This window comes from Rhineura floridana, chromosome 15 (assembly GCF_030035675.1).
Source record: "Rhineura floridana isolate rRhiFlo1 chromosome 15, rRhiFlo1.hap2, whole genome shotgun sequence".
NCBI lineage: Eukaryota > Metazoa > Chordata > Lepidosauria > Squamata > Rhineuridae > Rhineura > Rhineura floridana.
This window is the reverse complement of record NC_084494.1, coordinates 23,564,177-23,581,282: the sequence shown is the minus strand read 5'-3', so window position 1 is coordinate 23,581,282 and position 17,106 is coordinate 23,564,177. Positions and strand designations below refer to the sequence as shown.

Below are 17,106 nucleotides of genomic sequence, written 5' to 3'. Positions count from 1 at the left end.
GCAGCCGCTGGCAAGATTACATCACTCCAGTGCTGAAGGAGTTGCACTGGTTACCGGTTGTTTACTGGGCCCAATTCAAGGTGTTGGTTCTGACCTTTAAAACCCTATACGGTTTTAGCCCAGTCTATCTGAAGGAGCGCCTCCAGCATCGTCAGGGATGCCGCTCAACAAGATCAGCCTCAGAAGACCTTCTCTCGATCCCACCGGTTAAAACAGCTAGACTGGTGAGGGCTAGAGAGAGGGCTTTTTCAATAGTGGCCCCCACCCTGTGGAACTCTCTCCCAAATGATCTCCGCCATGCCCCTTCTATGATGAGCTTCCGCCAGGCCTTGAAGACCTGGCTCTTCAGGCAGGCTTTTGGGGTGGGTTAGGTTTTTACTGTTATGGTTTTAAATTTTAACGTTTTAATGTATTGTTTTTTATCTTGTACGTCGCCCAGAGTGGCTGGACAACCAGCCAGATGGGCGACTAATAAATTTAATAAATAAATAAATAAAAAATACAATGAAAGTTATTGGCAGCTGATTTGAAGCAGACAAGAAATACTGCTTCACACATGTGTAGTTAAATTATGGACTTTACTGCTGGAAGATGTGGTGACCGGCGGCTTTGATGATTTTGATATGGGCCTAAACAAATTTCATGGAGGAGAGGGCAGTCCTTGGTGATTGACCACAATAGTTGACAATAGGGTGATTGTCTTTCGGCCCCCTGGCAGTTATACTGTGGGGTGCCGCAGGGTGCCATCTTGTCCCCCATGCTGTTTAGCATCTGTATGAGAACAGTCATGAGGAGATTTGGGGCAAGGTGTCAGCAGTATGCTGATGATACCCAGCTCTATTTCTCTGTAACATCTGAATCAGGAGAGGCCATGCAAACCCTGGACCGCTGCCTCGACTTGGTGATGGGCTGGATGAGGGCCAATAAACTGATTCTGAATCCTAGCAAGATGGAGGCGCTGTGGGTTGGTGGTTCTCGAGTTCAGATAATTGGTCAGTTGCCTGCTTTGGATGGGGTCGTACTCCCTCTGAAAGAGCAGGTCTGTAGTCTGGGGGTGCTCCTAGATCCATCTTTGTTGCTAGAGGCCCAGGTGACCTTAGTGGCTAGGAGTGCCTTTTATCAACTTCGGCTGGTAAGACAGCTGCGGCTGTTTCTGGACTGGGATAGCCTGACCACTGTTCATGCACTGGTAACCTCCAGGCTGGATTACTGTAATGCGCTCTATGTGGGGCTGCCCTTGAGGTTGGTCCGGAAGCTGCAGCTGGTGCAAAATGCAGTGGCGAGACTGCTCCCTGGGGCAGGGTATTGCCAGCATGTTGCCCCGCTGCTGAAAGAATTGCACTGGCTGCCCATTTGCTACCAAGTTCAAGGTTCTAGTTTTGGTGTTCAAAGCCCTATACAGCTCAGGACCAGGATACCTGAAAGGCCGTCTTATTCCTTGTATACCCATTCGATCACTGCACTCTGCAGATGAGGACCTCCTGCAGATACTATCTTATCAGGAGGTCCATTCTGCACAACACAGGAAACAGACCTTTAGTGTAGCGGCACCAACCCTGTGGTATTCCCTACCCTTAAATATTAGGCAGGCGCCATCTCTGTTATCTTTGCTGCGCCTATTGAAGACCTTCCTCTTTCAACAAGCCTTTTAAGTTGAGACCTTATCCCAGTCTGCTTCTGTGTTGGAATTGCTTTTTAATGTTTTAAACCTTTTTTAAAAAAAAAAAACCCAATGTTTTTTAACCTTTTTTATTTTTTAAGATGTCTTCAAAGCTTTAAAAAAATTTTTTTTTAAAGTTGTTTTGTTTTAATGTATCTTAGTCTGTTTTTAGTGCTTTTGTTTGCCACCCTGGGCTCCTGCTGGAAGGAAAGGTGGGATATAAATCAAATAATAAATAAATAAATAGTAGTTAAATGGAACCAGGTCCAAAGATTGTATGTTGCTGAATGCTAGTTCCTGAAGAGGGCTGTTGCCTTGATGCAATTAGTGCAGTTCCTGGGGCCTCTTGGTTAGCCATTGTGGGATTGTAGCTTGTTGGACTACTAGATTGATCTCTAGGCTGATCCAGTAAGTCTCCTCTTTATATTTTTTGACAGCATACTGGATAACTAGAGGAAATGCCTTACAATAGAATTTTGAAATGTGTTCTTTGGTGCTATAAATTACCACTGTGGGGTTTATAGTGTGCACCAATCTATAATAATCACAGGCATATTTTCTCCATGGATAGGAAAACTGTATGGAGATGGTGACTATTTGGAAGAAAGGCACAGACACAGATACGAGGTACGACAGCCAGCATGAAGTGAGTTATATCTTTTGCATCGTTCCCCCCCCATGAGCTTTTCTGAGACGTGATTGTATGTCACTTTCCCCTTTTATAGGTAAACCCAGAGTTGATAAAAACCTTTGAAGAAAAGGGTATGAAGTTTGTGGGCCAGGATGTTGAAGGAGAGCGAATGGAAGTGGTTGAGTTGGAAGGTGAGCACTTGTGTAAGTAGCTGGGGGACTGATACTATTTTGTGGGCTTCTGTGAGATTTAGGCAGTGACTAAAAGGGAGCTGGTAGCTCTTCCATTCCTTGGATGGAAAAAATTAATAGGGAAGTACACAGGTGTCAGTAGATGCAGCAGAGACAGGGTGATGGTACTCAAAATGTCAAATGAGAGTGTTCCAGATACTAACCTAACAAAGCACATATCTCCTTCTCTCCTAGACCATCCATTTTTTGTTGGTGTTCAGTATCATCCAGAGTTCCTGTCCAGACCTATAAAACCATCTCCCCCTTACTTTGGCCTCCTTCTGGCTTCTGCAGGGAGGCTCACACATTATCTACAGAAAGGATGCAGACTCTCCCCCAGGTAAGTTCAGCTGAGTGTTCTGGCTCATTATGTAACTGTTGGCTTGGCAGTGCCTCCTCTTCAGTATGGTGCACTAATTAGAGATTATATCCTATTTCTATTAGGCATAAAACCCTTAAGGCTGTATTAGTATCCTGCTTCCTTGAACTTGGGCTACAATATCATTAATGCCTTTTTAGAATGAAAATGTAGGGCTTTGTGTTTCTACTATGGCTTAACAGCTCTTGCTTAATCTTCCTCCTAAGATAAATTGGTCTGCTTTCTTGGTTTGTTTTTTGCTGATATCAGTATACCCTTTGTGAGTATTGGAGGATACTGCTGACACTTACTTTCAGAGTTATAAACACTTTTTCTCATGGCTAAATGAAAGTCAGTCCTCTGGTATTCCTCTTCTTAAAGAAATAGCTGCCAAATCTCTCATCCTCCCCTTCCCCCAGTGTAGAAGTCTGGCTCTATAGTGCTACCTACAGAAGGCTTGTGGAGTTCTGCCAGACCAAGAATGATTCCTTCGCAAAATTGCAATCTAGGAGTGTTGTCTGGGAGAACAATGGTCAAATGCCATATTCATACCAATCTGCCAGGTCTGGTTACTGTTGAATGTTTTGTAAAGGATCTTGCCCCCCCTGTGGTAATAAATAGATGCTCAGTGGCCATGGACATTCCGATCGTCAGGGCTGAGTGTTAGTTGCACAGAAATTCCGAGCGGATGGGCCCAAGACTCTTACCTTCTGCGCCATGTACCAAAGGGGAAAGTTCACTCGCCACCCCTGTATTTTGATGGGTGGTGGTCTCCTGCATCTCACCCCAAGGGAAATGCACGGCTTCTTTCTTTGTGTGTTGCACATGGCTATCCTTTCTTGCTGTTCTTTGTAGCATTTGAAGTTGCTCCTAGAATAAAAGGCTGCCACAATCTTCAGGGCCATTTTGTCACCCCCCCCCCCCCAAGGCAAGGCATCCATGCATCTTCGACAGATTAGTTTGTTTTAAAGCAGAATGTGAAGCCACAAATGGGATGCAAGAGTGAGCATCCAGAAAGGCTGAAAAACAGGCCCGGTGTCAGCACTGAATATCCTAGAGCAGTTACAGGGCCCAGCAAGCTCCACCAGCATTGGTAACTGCCTAACCCCACCCCCCCATCCAGTTAGGTAGTTGGGATGTGAAAGCCATAATTTTAATTTCCCTTGGTGCCCTGGAGTGATGCTAGGTCAAGTGTTCTGAGGCACTGTGGGAAATGGCAGCTCCAAGCCACCCTCAGAGTGCCAGGCAAGGGGACTTCCTGACTAATGTCAATCCAAATTCCCTCCCTGCCAGAGGGTACTCGGCCCAGGGCCCCCTCAAACCTTTCCTTCTGAGAAGGACCATGTGTAAATGTGGTCAGCTAGGCTGGTTTGGAGAGGTTAAGACCTCCCCTCCACTAAATTGTCTGTTACGGGCTGTAGCATGTGCTTTGCCTTAATTACAGTAGCCTCTGAATGGCGAGGTAACTTGCATGACTTTACATTTTAACTAATGAACCAGTGGCGGAGATGATAATATATGCGATAGAAATGCTTGTTTTTCTAATGCTGTGAATGTTACAGGGATACATACAGTGACAGAAGCGGAAGTAGTTCGCCGGACTCTGAGATCACAGAACTGAAATTTACTGCGGTGAATCATGAGTAATTTGCTGGTAATGACTGCTTTCCAAATTCTCTCCTCTTTCTTCTTCCTCTCCCAGTTGTGAATTTAGACCTCATCTCTGGGTGTTTCTGAACCATGGAAAAAATTGCCTGGCCAAGTTTCCACTCCTTCTAGGTTGAGGGGAATGGTATCTTGAGGCACTGTGCATAAGTGCAGGGAAAGCTAAACATACCCTGAGCTGTAGAGGCTGAACCCTGCTAGCATGTCTTGGAAACAGTGACATTTCAGTACAAATCTCAGTCGTAGATTTGTACTTTGCCTTGGGTTCTCTTGTGGAAAGGAGAGCCAGTGTAGTGGTTAGTGCTGAACTGGAGAGATAAAGATTCAGATCTACACTCAGCCATGAAGCTCTCTGGATGACGTTAGGCCAGTTGCTCTCTCTCAGCCTAACCTACTCTGTTAAAGTTGTGTTGGAAGAGCAATCAGCATACTTCCATTTTATGCTCATAGAAGAAAGGCAGGATGTAAATCGAGGATGGGGAACCTTTTTTTAGGCCCAAGGTCACATTCTCTTCCGGGGGGTGGGTGGGACACACACCAGTGGTGGTTGAGGTCAGAAGCAAAAAAGGGAGGGGGGAGAGATAAATGAAAGTAAATTTTACCTTTGTACAGTAGGCTAGTTTCTAGACACGTTTGCACACCCCTCTTTGTCTATTCAGGCAAGCAAAAAGGCATTATTACATGCCAGCCAGGCAACAACACTCAAGGAGTGTGCTAAGCAGGGCTAGTAAGGGATGTGGGCTGGGGAGGGGGAATGGCCTGGGAGAATCCCAACAGCCACACAGAGAGGCTTGGAAGGCTATATTTGGCTCCTGGACCTGAGGTTCCTCAACCCTGATATAAATGCACTAAAACAAAGGTGATTGATGTGTTGTGAGGGGGAAAAAACCTTTCGTTCCTTCTCTCTCCCCCCTCCCCAATCCAGAGATGCCTCATTATCAGAAGATCCTTCATTCCTTGGATGCAATAGCTGAACTGCCGGAATTTCTTGAATCATGTCATTATAATTGTATTTTGAAAAATCATGTTACACTTTTTTGTTCATTTAAACTTATTTTGTTTAATGTTTTATTCTGAGAAACTGACACCGCAGTGTTTACCCATGTACGGCTGTGAGCTTAAAAACAAGAACTACAGAAATTAAACAAGGACTGGGACATATTCTGGATTTCTGAAGAGGCTTGATACACCATTGTAAATGGTCAGGAACGTTGCTAAGGAGAATATCTCTATCCAGGCTCTGTTCACTTCCATTGCAGGAGGTCTGAGTTAAGATATTTACCTCTTGGTGGCCCATGGGATGGGAGGCTGCACAAAACATAACCCTTACAAACATTTTAAAATGAAGTGGTATGCTCTGGTGCTTTCAGTGCCACTCTGAACCTTTGTTCCAGGATAATCATTTTCCTGCTGATGAAATGTTAGGCTGTTTGGTTAATTTTAACCCTAAACAAGTCATGTCATACTGCAGTAATATAATTAAAATGTAAGAGCATAAACCTTTCCCCATTTTAGAAGCTCAAATGATGGGTGTCTTTTTTTGGTCCTGCTTCCTGGACTGATTTAACTCCTTGCATCAAGGGGACCATGTCTATAAGAAAGTGACTTTTCAGAAGCTGCCTTTGCAACTCTCATTGAGAGATCTGCCTTGGACTAAAAGGTCTGAGGACTTTGTGTTTTTCTTTTTAAAGGGAGGCCTTCGTAATGTCTCCTTCCCTTCCCTATGCCTCCTCACTGCTGGGAGCATGTAATGTGGTATGTATGCCATATGTGCCCATTACACATATGGCATATATACCACATTACAAGGGGGCGAGGAGTGTTCAGCAATACATTTACTCCAACCCATAGGAGAGGAAAAGGGTGACACTAGACTTCTGTAAAACGTGGAACTCTTCTCCAGTGTAGGTTGTAAGCTCTGCTGTCAGCAAGCTAGGAGCAATAGTGTTGCTATAAAATGCACTATATGTCCAAACATGTCTAAGTTCAATAAAACTAGGGGAAAGCAACCTGTGCGTCTGTTCTGGTCATCTGTCATGCTTGAGGGCTCTTTCTCTCCCCCCACCCTTCACTAGTTTGTCTAAGACTAGATTTGCATTTCTGGTTGCTAACTGTATATTTCAGTGATGTGTCCATTTCCAAGGATCGTTATGGAAAGGCATTATGTACATTTGTAAATTAGTCCAGTACTTGCCATTCAGTGTTTTGTGATGAGTGGCTGATGGTGCCCTTGCATTGCTGTTAAGTTTTCCATTTCATGTCAGACTAGCAGACCCTCTGATTAGCAGTTTGCTGTCAGATCCAACAGCCTCCAGCTCATTTGCACAAAAACAGCACACATAAGCTATCTACTTGAGTGACCGGTGTAATGTTTTTTTTGCCAGATCACAGAAGAGGCATGATTTTGCATGAGTTTTTGGCTCCACCATTTCACTGCTTGTGCAAGAAGACTGCTTGGTGTAAGTGAGCCCATGGCTCATCTTCAGAATGGAGTCTGAGGGCTGACTTTGATGCTTCTAAGATGCATCATTTTAAGTGATTTTTGTGAGGGTATGTGTGACGTTTGGTAAGGCTCATCCATGGTGCTCAAGTATCCCTTCTTCAGCCCTTACAAATTTGTAACATAGCCCAGCCTTTCTCCCTCCCCTTGTCTTTTTTAAAAAATTGGATTGCATAGTGACCTCATGCTGCTTTGTTTTCCTTTAAGTTCCTTACATTTCTAATTGCTTGACTGTATATAAATGGAAGACATGATCGTGTAGCATGCATGTGTGATAAACACCCTTTAGCCATCATTCTTTATCAGTGATAGTTCATCTAAGCATTCTGCAGAGTAGAGTCCAATTCATCTACACACACAAAGATTTAGGGCCCCGAAACAATCCAGAGCACTGAATCCAGCTGAACTTGGAGTCTGCTCCCCAAGCATGAGGTTTGTCCATCCCTTCAAAAACCCAGTTGCTTTCTCCTGGTTGTACACAAAGGTTGCTGGGAGGAACTCGGGGGCTTGTAGTTCTTGGGTCTCACAGCTCCCTGTCAAACTGCAAGCCCTGGAACTTCCTGTACAAGCATTTGCTCTTCCAAGAGGACGGCCGGATCAGCAATGCTTTTATAGCAGTGCTGCTGATTGGCTGCTGTAAATCTCCGGCTTTTGATATATGTTCTGCATATGGATTAAACAAATAGGGTGATAAAATACGCCCCTGTCTCACACCCTTTCCTATTGGGAACCAGTCGGTTTCTCCATATTCTGTCCTTACAGTAGCCTCTTGTCCAGAGTATAGGTTGCACATCAGGACAATCAGATGCTGTGGCACCCCCATTTCTTTTAAAGCATTCCATAGTTTTTCATGATATCCACAATCAAAGGCTTTGCTGTAATCTATAAAGCACAGGGTGATTTTCTTCTGAAATTCCTTTATCCGTTCCATTATCCAGCATCCTGTTTTGGTGTGTGATCAATTTCATCCTGTACTTCTGTGTAAAACCTCTCCATTTCCTCTTCTGTGTTTGCCGTTAGAGCATAGACTTGGATAATGGTTATGTTGATAAGTTTCCCATTAAGTCTCATAGATATCACTCACTCGGACCTTTCATTATAGTTCCAAATTGCTTTTGCTACATCACTTCTCACTATTAAAGCGACCGTTTCTTAATTTCTCATTTCCTGCATAAAATATTTTGTAGTTGCCTGATTAAAAGTGTCCCATTCCCATCCATTTTAATTCACTCACGCCAAATACTGTAATATTGATACGTTCCATTTCTTTCTTGACAGTTTCTAATTTTCCTTGGTTCATTTCACATTCCTTGTTCCTATTGTGTACATTGTACAACTCTGGACTCTCCTTTTGCATCTGTGCACTTCAGCCTCCGGACTTCCTTTTGGCTTTGACCCAGTTGCATTATTAGTCACAGCGCTACTCTTACTTGTCCGTTGTTCTTCCCCAGTAACTCGCTGAGTGCTATCTGACCTGGGGGTCTCATCTTCCAGCACTATCTCGCATTTTGGATAGTCTATTCATGGGGTTTTCATGGTAAAAGATATTCAGAAGTGGTTTACCATTGCCTTCATCTGAGTCTGGATGCATCTTAGTCTGGTGTCTCAGCTTTGTCCATTCCACCTTGGGTGAGTGACCCCGCTAGAAGTTCAGCCTCTTGATCTGACGGCATTGCTCTCAGCTTCTTCGATACTGTCAAACCGCCTCACCACATTAAGGTGTGCATCCCAGAGGGGTGTTTATTACCTTACAAGCTTGTAAATTTTGTTACTAACGGAAGTGTTGGGTTTTTTTTTGTTAACATGCCAAGTTCATGCTTTAAACATGCTTAAAGGTCTGTGGCAGTCAGCAGCAACTTGCAATACTTGATTGGGTTGTTCTTGAGAATTATGTGTGGTGATATACAGTGAAAATAGGGAGAAGACCAGATAAGCTGAAGAATAACGAGCATTGTTCTGGAAAGCAATGGTTAATGTACAAAGCCCCCCCCCTCCCCAGTTTCACAGCTCCACCAACATATATGCTATTTTTTCCATGGGAACTATAATCCAATTTTGCCATTCTGGGTGAAAATAGTGAACACACACACACACACACATTCTATAATACTCTTCTCCCCTATCAAATAGAAAGTCCTTTGCTTAACAGCAGACCCAGTCATTCCTACAAAGCTCTTACTGCAAGGCCTGCATGCCTAGTACACAAGACAAGAGCATCTGTTAGACTCAAGCTCTTTATTGGGCTACATTTCCTTTGTGTGCATATTTTGTAAGTGTCTTCTGGTTGGCTTGTAGGGGTGGTGTTTAGCTGTCACATGACAATGCAGCAGCTAGTGTGGCTGATACGTTGCTGCTGGAATGTTTCTTCCTTCTCCTTCAGCAAGCTCTCTATTTTTGCCTCCAGCTTCTTGATCTCATCTGTCCATTTCTGAGGATTTATAGAAAGGACAGTTATTTTCCTTCATATATTAGCAGCAGCTACCAAATTACCTCCTTCCCCTCCCTCAAGAAGTGATATCTAGTAATAAATCTTGCTAGAAGGTAAGTGGATTTGAGGGCATTGGCAGTACTTCCCTGCCATAGCTGGCCTGGCTCAGCTCAAGTACTGTGGCAGTAAGTGGTGTCTATTTCTGGTTTCACACATGGGGCTGATTGCTTTAGTTTAATGGATTAAAACAGTAGCGCTTCTGTCCCGATTTCTAAAATGTGCCTTTCACACTGCAGTAACTGTTGCGTTAAGGAAGAACAGCTTTTTCAGCCGATATACCGGCATTTCTTGCAACTGTCTTTCACACGGCTTGTTTTCGTCCCTCACCCATGAGCACTGTTCCCCACCGTGTAGGAGGTCTAAGATCTCATCCCATTGCTGTGCAAGCCTTCTCCCATTAGGATCTGACTTCTTAAATTGTTTTAGTTGTATCAAGACGGTTGCATGTGGGAAATGCTGCGGGAAATGCTGCTGCTATCTGTGCCAATGCGGGAATACTGGTACAACATTGATCAGGCAAAAAAAAAAAGCCCACATGACTAAAGGGCAGGAACGCACTGCATGCTGGGATGTCTGTCAGGTGAGCGGCTGCAGCTAGCAAAAGACTCCTGTGATCTTCCACGTTCCCAGCCTTGCTAACGGATTATTTCTGGTATCATCTATTACGGAAATTTGCACTAAACTTCTACTACATTCCACTAGAATCCTGGAGCTAGCTTGTGTGTCGTGTGAAAGATCAAATATAATGCGCAAATTACCAGCTAAGAAACTGTCAGAATAACGGAATAAAGTGCAGTGTGAAAGCAGCCTATGTTGTGGATCCTCAAGAAAAGGAGACCTGTGATCCAAGGCAGCAGATAATTGATTTCCTACATCTGACTGTCATAATGGTTAGCCTTCCAACATGGGGAAAGTTAATAAATTAGTAGTTTCCCCCCCCCCCGAACAAGCACTAAATAAATGGAAAAATACAAGAAGCTTAGAAATCCCCCCCGAATCCATATTTTGATTTAACCCCCCCCAAAGGTTCAGTTCCTCAATGATAGCCAATGGAAGTCATGGGAAATAATTTGGGTCCAACATTTCAAAGGACCACTGCATTTCAATTTGAATATGGTTCTGGAAAGTGTGCATTAGGTAAGTTTGCCTTTAAATGCAAACCAATTTCTCCCCCATTACCTAGCATCGTCAAAACAATGGGAGGCAGAATCCTTGTATTCTATTGCAAATTACTCAGATTAACTGGTAGACTGCAATCTACCTTTTCTGCACACCTCTGTACTAGATGGTGTTTAAAAACAGTGTGAAAATTACCTGTCGGCACCACTCTTGGATGGCACTCCCAGAGAGAGGGCCCTGAATGCTACCGTCTCGCCGCATGTAGACTTCCCCTTGGTCTGTTTCATAAAGAAGTGGCTCGTTCTGTTTGGGAGGATGAACTCTTAGTCGAATAACTTTCAAGAAGATCCCAGTGTCTTCAGCTTTGATAACTGGAATGAAGCTCAGTGCATAGGCTGATGGGAAAACTTGCGGTTTGAAGCCTTTCAAAAGAGAATCTATGAGCAGCCGGACTCTGTCTTCATCTTTGTGGTCACACCTGACTCCACGTACTAAGCCATTATCCTCAACCCCCACAAAAAAGCTGCCTCCTTCACTGTTGAGAAAGGCGCACACGTACTTCCGGACATGATGTTTTAGAGTTACTGTCAGATATTCCCCACTTCCGCGTTTGAATTCCACACTCCGGGTTTCACTGCCCATGAAAGCTCCATAGAAGAGGCACTCTTTCCCTACGATTTCTCTCTGGACAATGGCACTGTCTGAACGAGTGCCACTCAGGAAGGCTGCTGCTGGCCGTTCTGCTAGACTCCAAGGGTATTGGGCAGAATTTCTGATGGGGTTAGTTTGGTTTTCATTTAGAAGCCACCTCCTGCTTCTCTCAGGCCCTTGCCCTCTCAGAAGAGTTTCTGAGCTGCTCCCAACAGAGTCGCTCTGCAGACATGACAGAGTAAAATTAGCGAAGCGTATGCAGGTCTTTGCTGATGAAACTAATGGCAGATATAAGTCTAGTACTGTAATGGGAGAACTGAGATCTCTGCCTCATCCCTGATAGTTTCTAAGCTCTGGTCACTTGATGACTGGCATTACTCAAATACCACAGCTAGGTTGGTGAGCAGAGCATTTAAACTAGAAAGAGTTTAGATTTCAGAGTGGATTAACGCTGACCTGATAAAAGTGTTTGCCATATGTCCCTGTTTTGGGATGGCAAACACAGAGAAATGTGATGTGGAACATGTGGGTCTGCCCATTTGGCTTAAATTGGAGCATCTTGATTGATCATGGCTAGGGTGGATCTGTCAGTTTTGGTTCTATTTCTCATTTTTGCAGTCTTAAATTCAGTTCTCTACATTTCTGCAGCAATTTTCTTTTTTAAATCCTCATGAAAATTCATTGGCATTTTTGTACAATTTTTGTACAATAAACACTTTTTTGTAGGCAGTTTTGACTAATATACATATTTTTGCAAGCAATTTCTTATTATATAATGCATTTTTATGATTAATGCACACTTTCCCTTAATATATGCATTTCTGTAAACGGTAGGAGAACTTCACAAAATTTGGATAAGTGCAAACTTCAAAGACTGGTTGTGTTTCAGTTCTCGTATTGGTTTGGAAAGTACGAATTTGTTAAATTTGCCTTTAAATGCATACTGAATCCTTTTCTCTTCCATTGCCACCATGGCTCCCTGGCATGGGCTAACTAACATAGAGCACAATCCTATTGGTATTTGCACTTGGCAGAGGAGATACAGGATGCGGCAGTTCTCTGGCTCAGCAGGGCTACGCCATCATAAGTCTTTCATCCCGGCTCAGCCAGCCCAACCTGGCTCAGCCAAGACCAGCATAAATTAAGCTGGCATAAGTCCCCAAAAGGGGGCATTCTGGGGGTGTGGCAGGGGCAGGACCGATGGGAAGGGGGACTTGCACCATATCCTACTTCCATTCAGCATGGTCATGTGATCTCCATTCCTGGCACAAATTATGCTGGCAAAAAAACTGCTGGCCCAGCTAACGTTCCCCTTCCCAAGGACTCCTGAAGGGAGTTCGAACCTGGTGTATTTTAAACTGGCTTAAGTTAACCTATAGGATTGTGCCTTTAAGTTATGCCAGCTTCCTCGATGTAGGATTGCTCCCTAAACCTTTTACAAACTTGTTTCTACTTCACACTTTTGAGTTATGTTCTGGACATGACTGTTTGGAGTTGTGGATCAGCCCTGCAAGGAGATAAGGGCTTAATTTTGGTATTGTTACATGTTATAATCTTAATGCCTTTCATTCTGATTCAGGAGGAATGCCTATGGTACTTGCTGTCTTAAGCACTGACAAGGCAAGAAGTCTGGGCTACAGATGGGGTTGGGGAAACCCAAGAGAAAATTTGGGGAGGGGGGCTAAAATGGATGGAGCAATGGAAAGGGGGTGAGTCATCTGCAAGCAATCAGTTCAGATCTCTGAGAAGAGCCAATCTCTCTTCCCCCAGCAGCCTCCTGGACAGGAAGAGGAAAAAGGGGGTGGCCTCACCTACTTTTGACTCTGGTCCTATCACCACCTGTTCCAAACGTGCCCACTGCTGGCATGCAGCTTCCAATAAGATTACTTTTGACCTGATGCTGTGCCTTGATGCAGGAAGAGACTTTTCCTAGCAGGTAGTTAATACTGTGACCTACATAGTAAGGTATAATTCCCCATCATAACAGCCAAGTTCTACAAAGTTATAACAATCCTCCTCTCTCCCCAGGAAACGGGCTGTGGTTCTATGAGAGAAAGCTTGGCATCTCTAATAGAGAATTCTAACCAGACTAATTGCCAGGATTCTTGGTGGTGTCATGCCATTTAAAGTAGTGTGCAATTGGTATAATAGTTGTAATGTACACAGAGTCCTTTAACAACTCTCTCACTCACTCTTCCTGTCTTACACTGATGCTGGGAGCTTGATGGAGAGCGGTTTGCCCTCTCCACTGTGCACAAGGAGACTCTAGGCCTGCCTCTGATAGGGTCTCAGCTACAGGAAATGTGTGTTTTATGCTCAGGTCATGCTTCCGGGCTTCCTCTGGGCATCTGATTGGCCACTGTGAGAACAGGATGCTGGACTAGACGGGCCACTGGCCTGATCCAGCAGGCTCTTCTTATGTTGTTATGCGTGTATAGTAATGAAACAAGTTGACCAAGGAGATGATTAAGTATCAGTCATTGGAATTTTGAAAAGGGAATTTGGAATATTAGGGATGTTTGAGTATAGAAGCTATCCAGATGGGGAATGTATGTAGATAGATTAGATTGTTAGAGATAATCACTGAATGAATTAAATCAAAAGGGAAATTGACTATTACAAATGCAGAGTTCCACATTTGCAACTTCCTCAGCTGAGATTAGACGGGCAACCCTCCTTGTTGAACTTTAGGTGCAGGCATTTTATTCCAGTAGGCATTTTAAGGTCATGTTTGGTTTTATGATGCTTCTATTATTTTGTTGTTTCATTTTACGTATGGCTTAGTTTTATGTACACCACCTAGAAATGTAAATCATTAAGCAGTATAGAAATGTCTTAAATAACTGATGAAATCAGTTACTGTAATCTGCAAAGGCTAACACATATCATAAAAAGCAGAGACAACCATAGAAATAATTAATTTGGTGATTCTTGGTAAAGAATAGAAATCTCCTTTCATAAGGAACTCCCGCCACGTCACAAGGAGATAACACATGAGACGAGCAACAACATATAAAGCCACAGAGGAAAAATAAGTGAAAAAAGAACAGCGTTCTGAATGCACAAGAGAGACAGGAAGAAAACACTGAAGTACAAGCAGAAATGCAGAGGAAATGTCTATGCTGCTGCCTCAAGCGAAAGGCAGGAACGTAACTGGGGTCACTTACCAGAACAGAGTTGCTTAAAGGTTTCCTGAGAGATTACGTTCCTGCCTTTGAGGGGGTGCTAAATCCACCTGGGTCCAGTATGACATAATGGGAGAACTATTTATTTTCTTCCACCTATCGCATCTGTATCAAGAAATCCTCTTGCAATGCATTTTTAAGGCCCATTGAATATCAATCTATTTCCACCACTTCCCCCGCAGAGTACCCCTTCCTGCAGCCTTACCTCTCTGCCATCTTTGGAATGAAATGGAAACTTCTTGCATTGCCCTACCACCAGATTCTTCCCTTTCTTTAGAAGCTCCTTGGTGAGGTCCGCTTCCGCTTCCGCGGCAAGCAGAAGCTGTTTTAAGACACGTTCCAGGCTGACATCGCTTGCCACTTGGACAAAGGCATAGGCTTGCCTGCGCTTCTTTACCACTTCAATGTTGTGTCGCTGGAGGGTGACACTGGCCATGCCAAAGATGTCCTTGAGCATGCTGCAGATAACTTCACGGGAATACTTGGGGTTCAAGTTCCCAATATAGAGAACAAAGGGGCATGCCTGCACAGAATCATCATCTTCCTCTACCTCCTGCTCAGTTTTTGTCTCTACCAAAGCCTCCTCTAGGGCCTGGTCAGTGTTGCCAGCTGGTGGTGCATGTTCTACTATGATCTCTGGAATGGGGGTTGTTTCCATTTGCAGACCTCAAAAATGGTCTGAAAAATTCCAGAAGCAGGGTTTGGTGGTACTTGCTCTTCTCCCTCATTGGGATATTACTGGCTGGCGTAGAGGACAAGTTAACTTGCTAATTCTGTGTTGACCTCACTTTTATTCCTTAGTACATGATTGAAGAATGGTCGCTCTTTTCTGGCTTGCTTCTATGGCTGATGAAGAAACGGAGCTACAGGAACTATGGCTGTCAAGGCCTTGATACGGTGGCATAGCCTGTGAGGAGACAACCCATGAGAAATCTGAATTTTGCGTCTAGCAGTCATGATGTTGCTGGGGGGGGGAAGGACTGCAATTTGGCAGCTGTAGGAGACTGCTGCCTTGCCCTCTCTATTAGATAGAGTAGGTCAACGAGATGTAAGATGATAATTGCTTTATTAGGTTCAACCCAAGGGTCATATATTTCAGCATTTCATTTCCAAAAGTGGCCAGAAAATGCACTTAGAAGCTGACGAGAGGAAGGTGCCATTATTAGTCTCCAGCAGGTGGTCCTTGGCGGCACATTGCTTTTGTTCCTAGAGGTTTCATTTATCTACCATGGCTACTAGACCTGGTCTCCATTAATATTTTTTTAGAAAAATCCCTACTGACTTGCAAATTAGCCTGATTGGATACCAAGTTATAGCAGTGTGTAAGTGGCAGAACATTTTCTCTATCCACTTTATCAATCTCAGCCAGGTATCAACTCAGTCCTCTTTTGTTTGTAAATTAAATAGCCCCAAGTGCTATGGTCTGTCCTCAGAAAGATGATGCTTCACTCTCTATCACATTCTATTCTCTTATCCTTTCCTAGCTATTGTTTTTGAGATATGGTAACCAGTCTTGTGTGCAATATTCTTTGTGGTCAAGTCATAGATTTACATAAGAGCCTTGTGATTCATCATTTTTGACACAATTCATTGTTCCACTTTACAGTGAGCTTTCCACTGTAATTGTTCTTCCCCAATCCAAAAACAGCTCTTTCCTAGGTCACCACAGGCTATTCACACCACATCGGCATGTATGTACAGTTTCCCCCTAACGTGTATCACTTTGCAACTATCTTGAATAAGTTGGTGTTATCTACAGAGCTGCCATCACACCCATATGCCCACAAACAGGTAAAGACAGAAATTTGAATAGGCCATGGCTGTGGTGGAGAGGTTGGCCTACTGAGGCTGTATCCATGAGCTTCCTAATTAAATGGCCAGAAGGAACCTGAAGGAGATGGCAGTGCGATGTGACCCCAAGTTTACTAAACTTGCAACACAGCCTACTTACTGCCTAACACATCCCAGCCAAAGTTAATTCCTTGCCCAAACATAACACCCCACCCTCCACAGCATCCTCATAAATGAAGTTACCATGGAAGGAGCTGGTGCTCATGCTCAACTGAACAGCTCCAGATTTTGTGTTGTTGTTCAGAAGCCCTGCTGCTTCTTGTTAGGGCACTTCTTTGGCCCACTCCCTCCAAGTCTCCTTAACAGAGCTTAAATTGTGAGGTCATAAATGCCCTTGCTACAGTTCTAACCTGTGTTCAGTTGATCTCACAGTGACGAATGAGGCCGATGCCTTCCATGGAGAGGCAGTATCTGCCCACAAAAAGACAGAGGTACTCAGCTGGCTCCAATTTGAACTTTAACCACCACAGCAAGGTTTCGAGGAGATGGCAGCAACAGGAAGGCATCAGAATCCTAGCAAGCAGTTACCTGGATTGCAGCAACTGGAGGGGGGTGTCACTGGTGGGGAGTCTCAGGCCTGGGAGCAAATGCAGCCTTCCAAGCCTTTCTATCTGGGCCTTGGGACTTGCCCAGGCCACATTTCTCATTGCATCTGCTCCATGCCTACCTAGAATGTATTCTTGAATGGTGACAATGCCTCTTGTTTACCTGGATGGAAGATGGAGAGGTTGGGGTGTGTATGCGAGTGTAGAAAACTCTGATTTTGGC

At 44.0% G+C, this 17,106-nt stretch overlaps 2 protein-coding genes across 5 annotated transcripts in view; one reads left to right on the top strand and one right to left on the bottom strand.

Annotated features, from left to right (window-relative positions):
• CTPS1 (CTP synthase 1) overlaps positions 1-17,106 on the top strand; it is a 40,473-nt gene that overhangs the window by 20,821 nt on the left and 2,546 nt on the right. Inside the window, exons 14-18 of one of the 4 annotated variants that reach the window (XM_061597955.1) lie at positions 2,232-2,287; positions 2,386-2,494; positions 2,717-2,861; positions 4,442-4,533; positions 5,470-6,565. In XM_061597955.1, coding sequence (XP_061453939.1) covers positions 2,232-2,287; positions 2,386-2,494; positions 2,717-2,861; positions 4,442-4,526 — 395 coding nt within the window. In that variant the 3' untranslated portion in view covers positions 4,527-4,533; positions 5,470-6,565. Of the gene's footprint in view, positions 1-2,231; positions 2,288-2,385; positions 2,495-2,716; positions 2,862-4,441; positions 4,534-5,469; positions 6,566-17,106 lie in introns of those variants that run through there. The other 3 variants (XM_061597954.1, XM_061597952.1, XM_061597953.1) reach the window with 3 other exon arrangements.
• Positions 9,356-15,462, bottom strand: SLFNL1 (schlafen like 1). Its single transcript, XM_061596923.1, has 3 exons — positions 14,693-15,462; positions 10,847-11,524; positions 9,356-9,472 (listed from the first exon to the last, which is right to left on the bottom strand). The coding sequence occupies exons 1-3, from the start codon at positions 15,143-15,145 to the stop codon at positions 9,356-9,358; spliced, it is 1,248 nt and encodes a 415-aa protein (XP_061452907.1). The 5' UTR covers positions 15,146-15,462.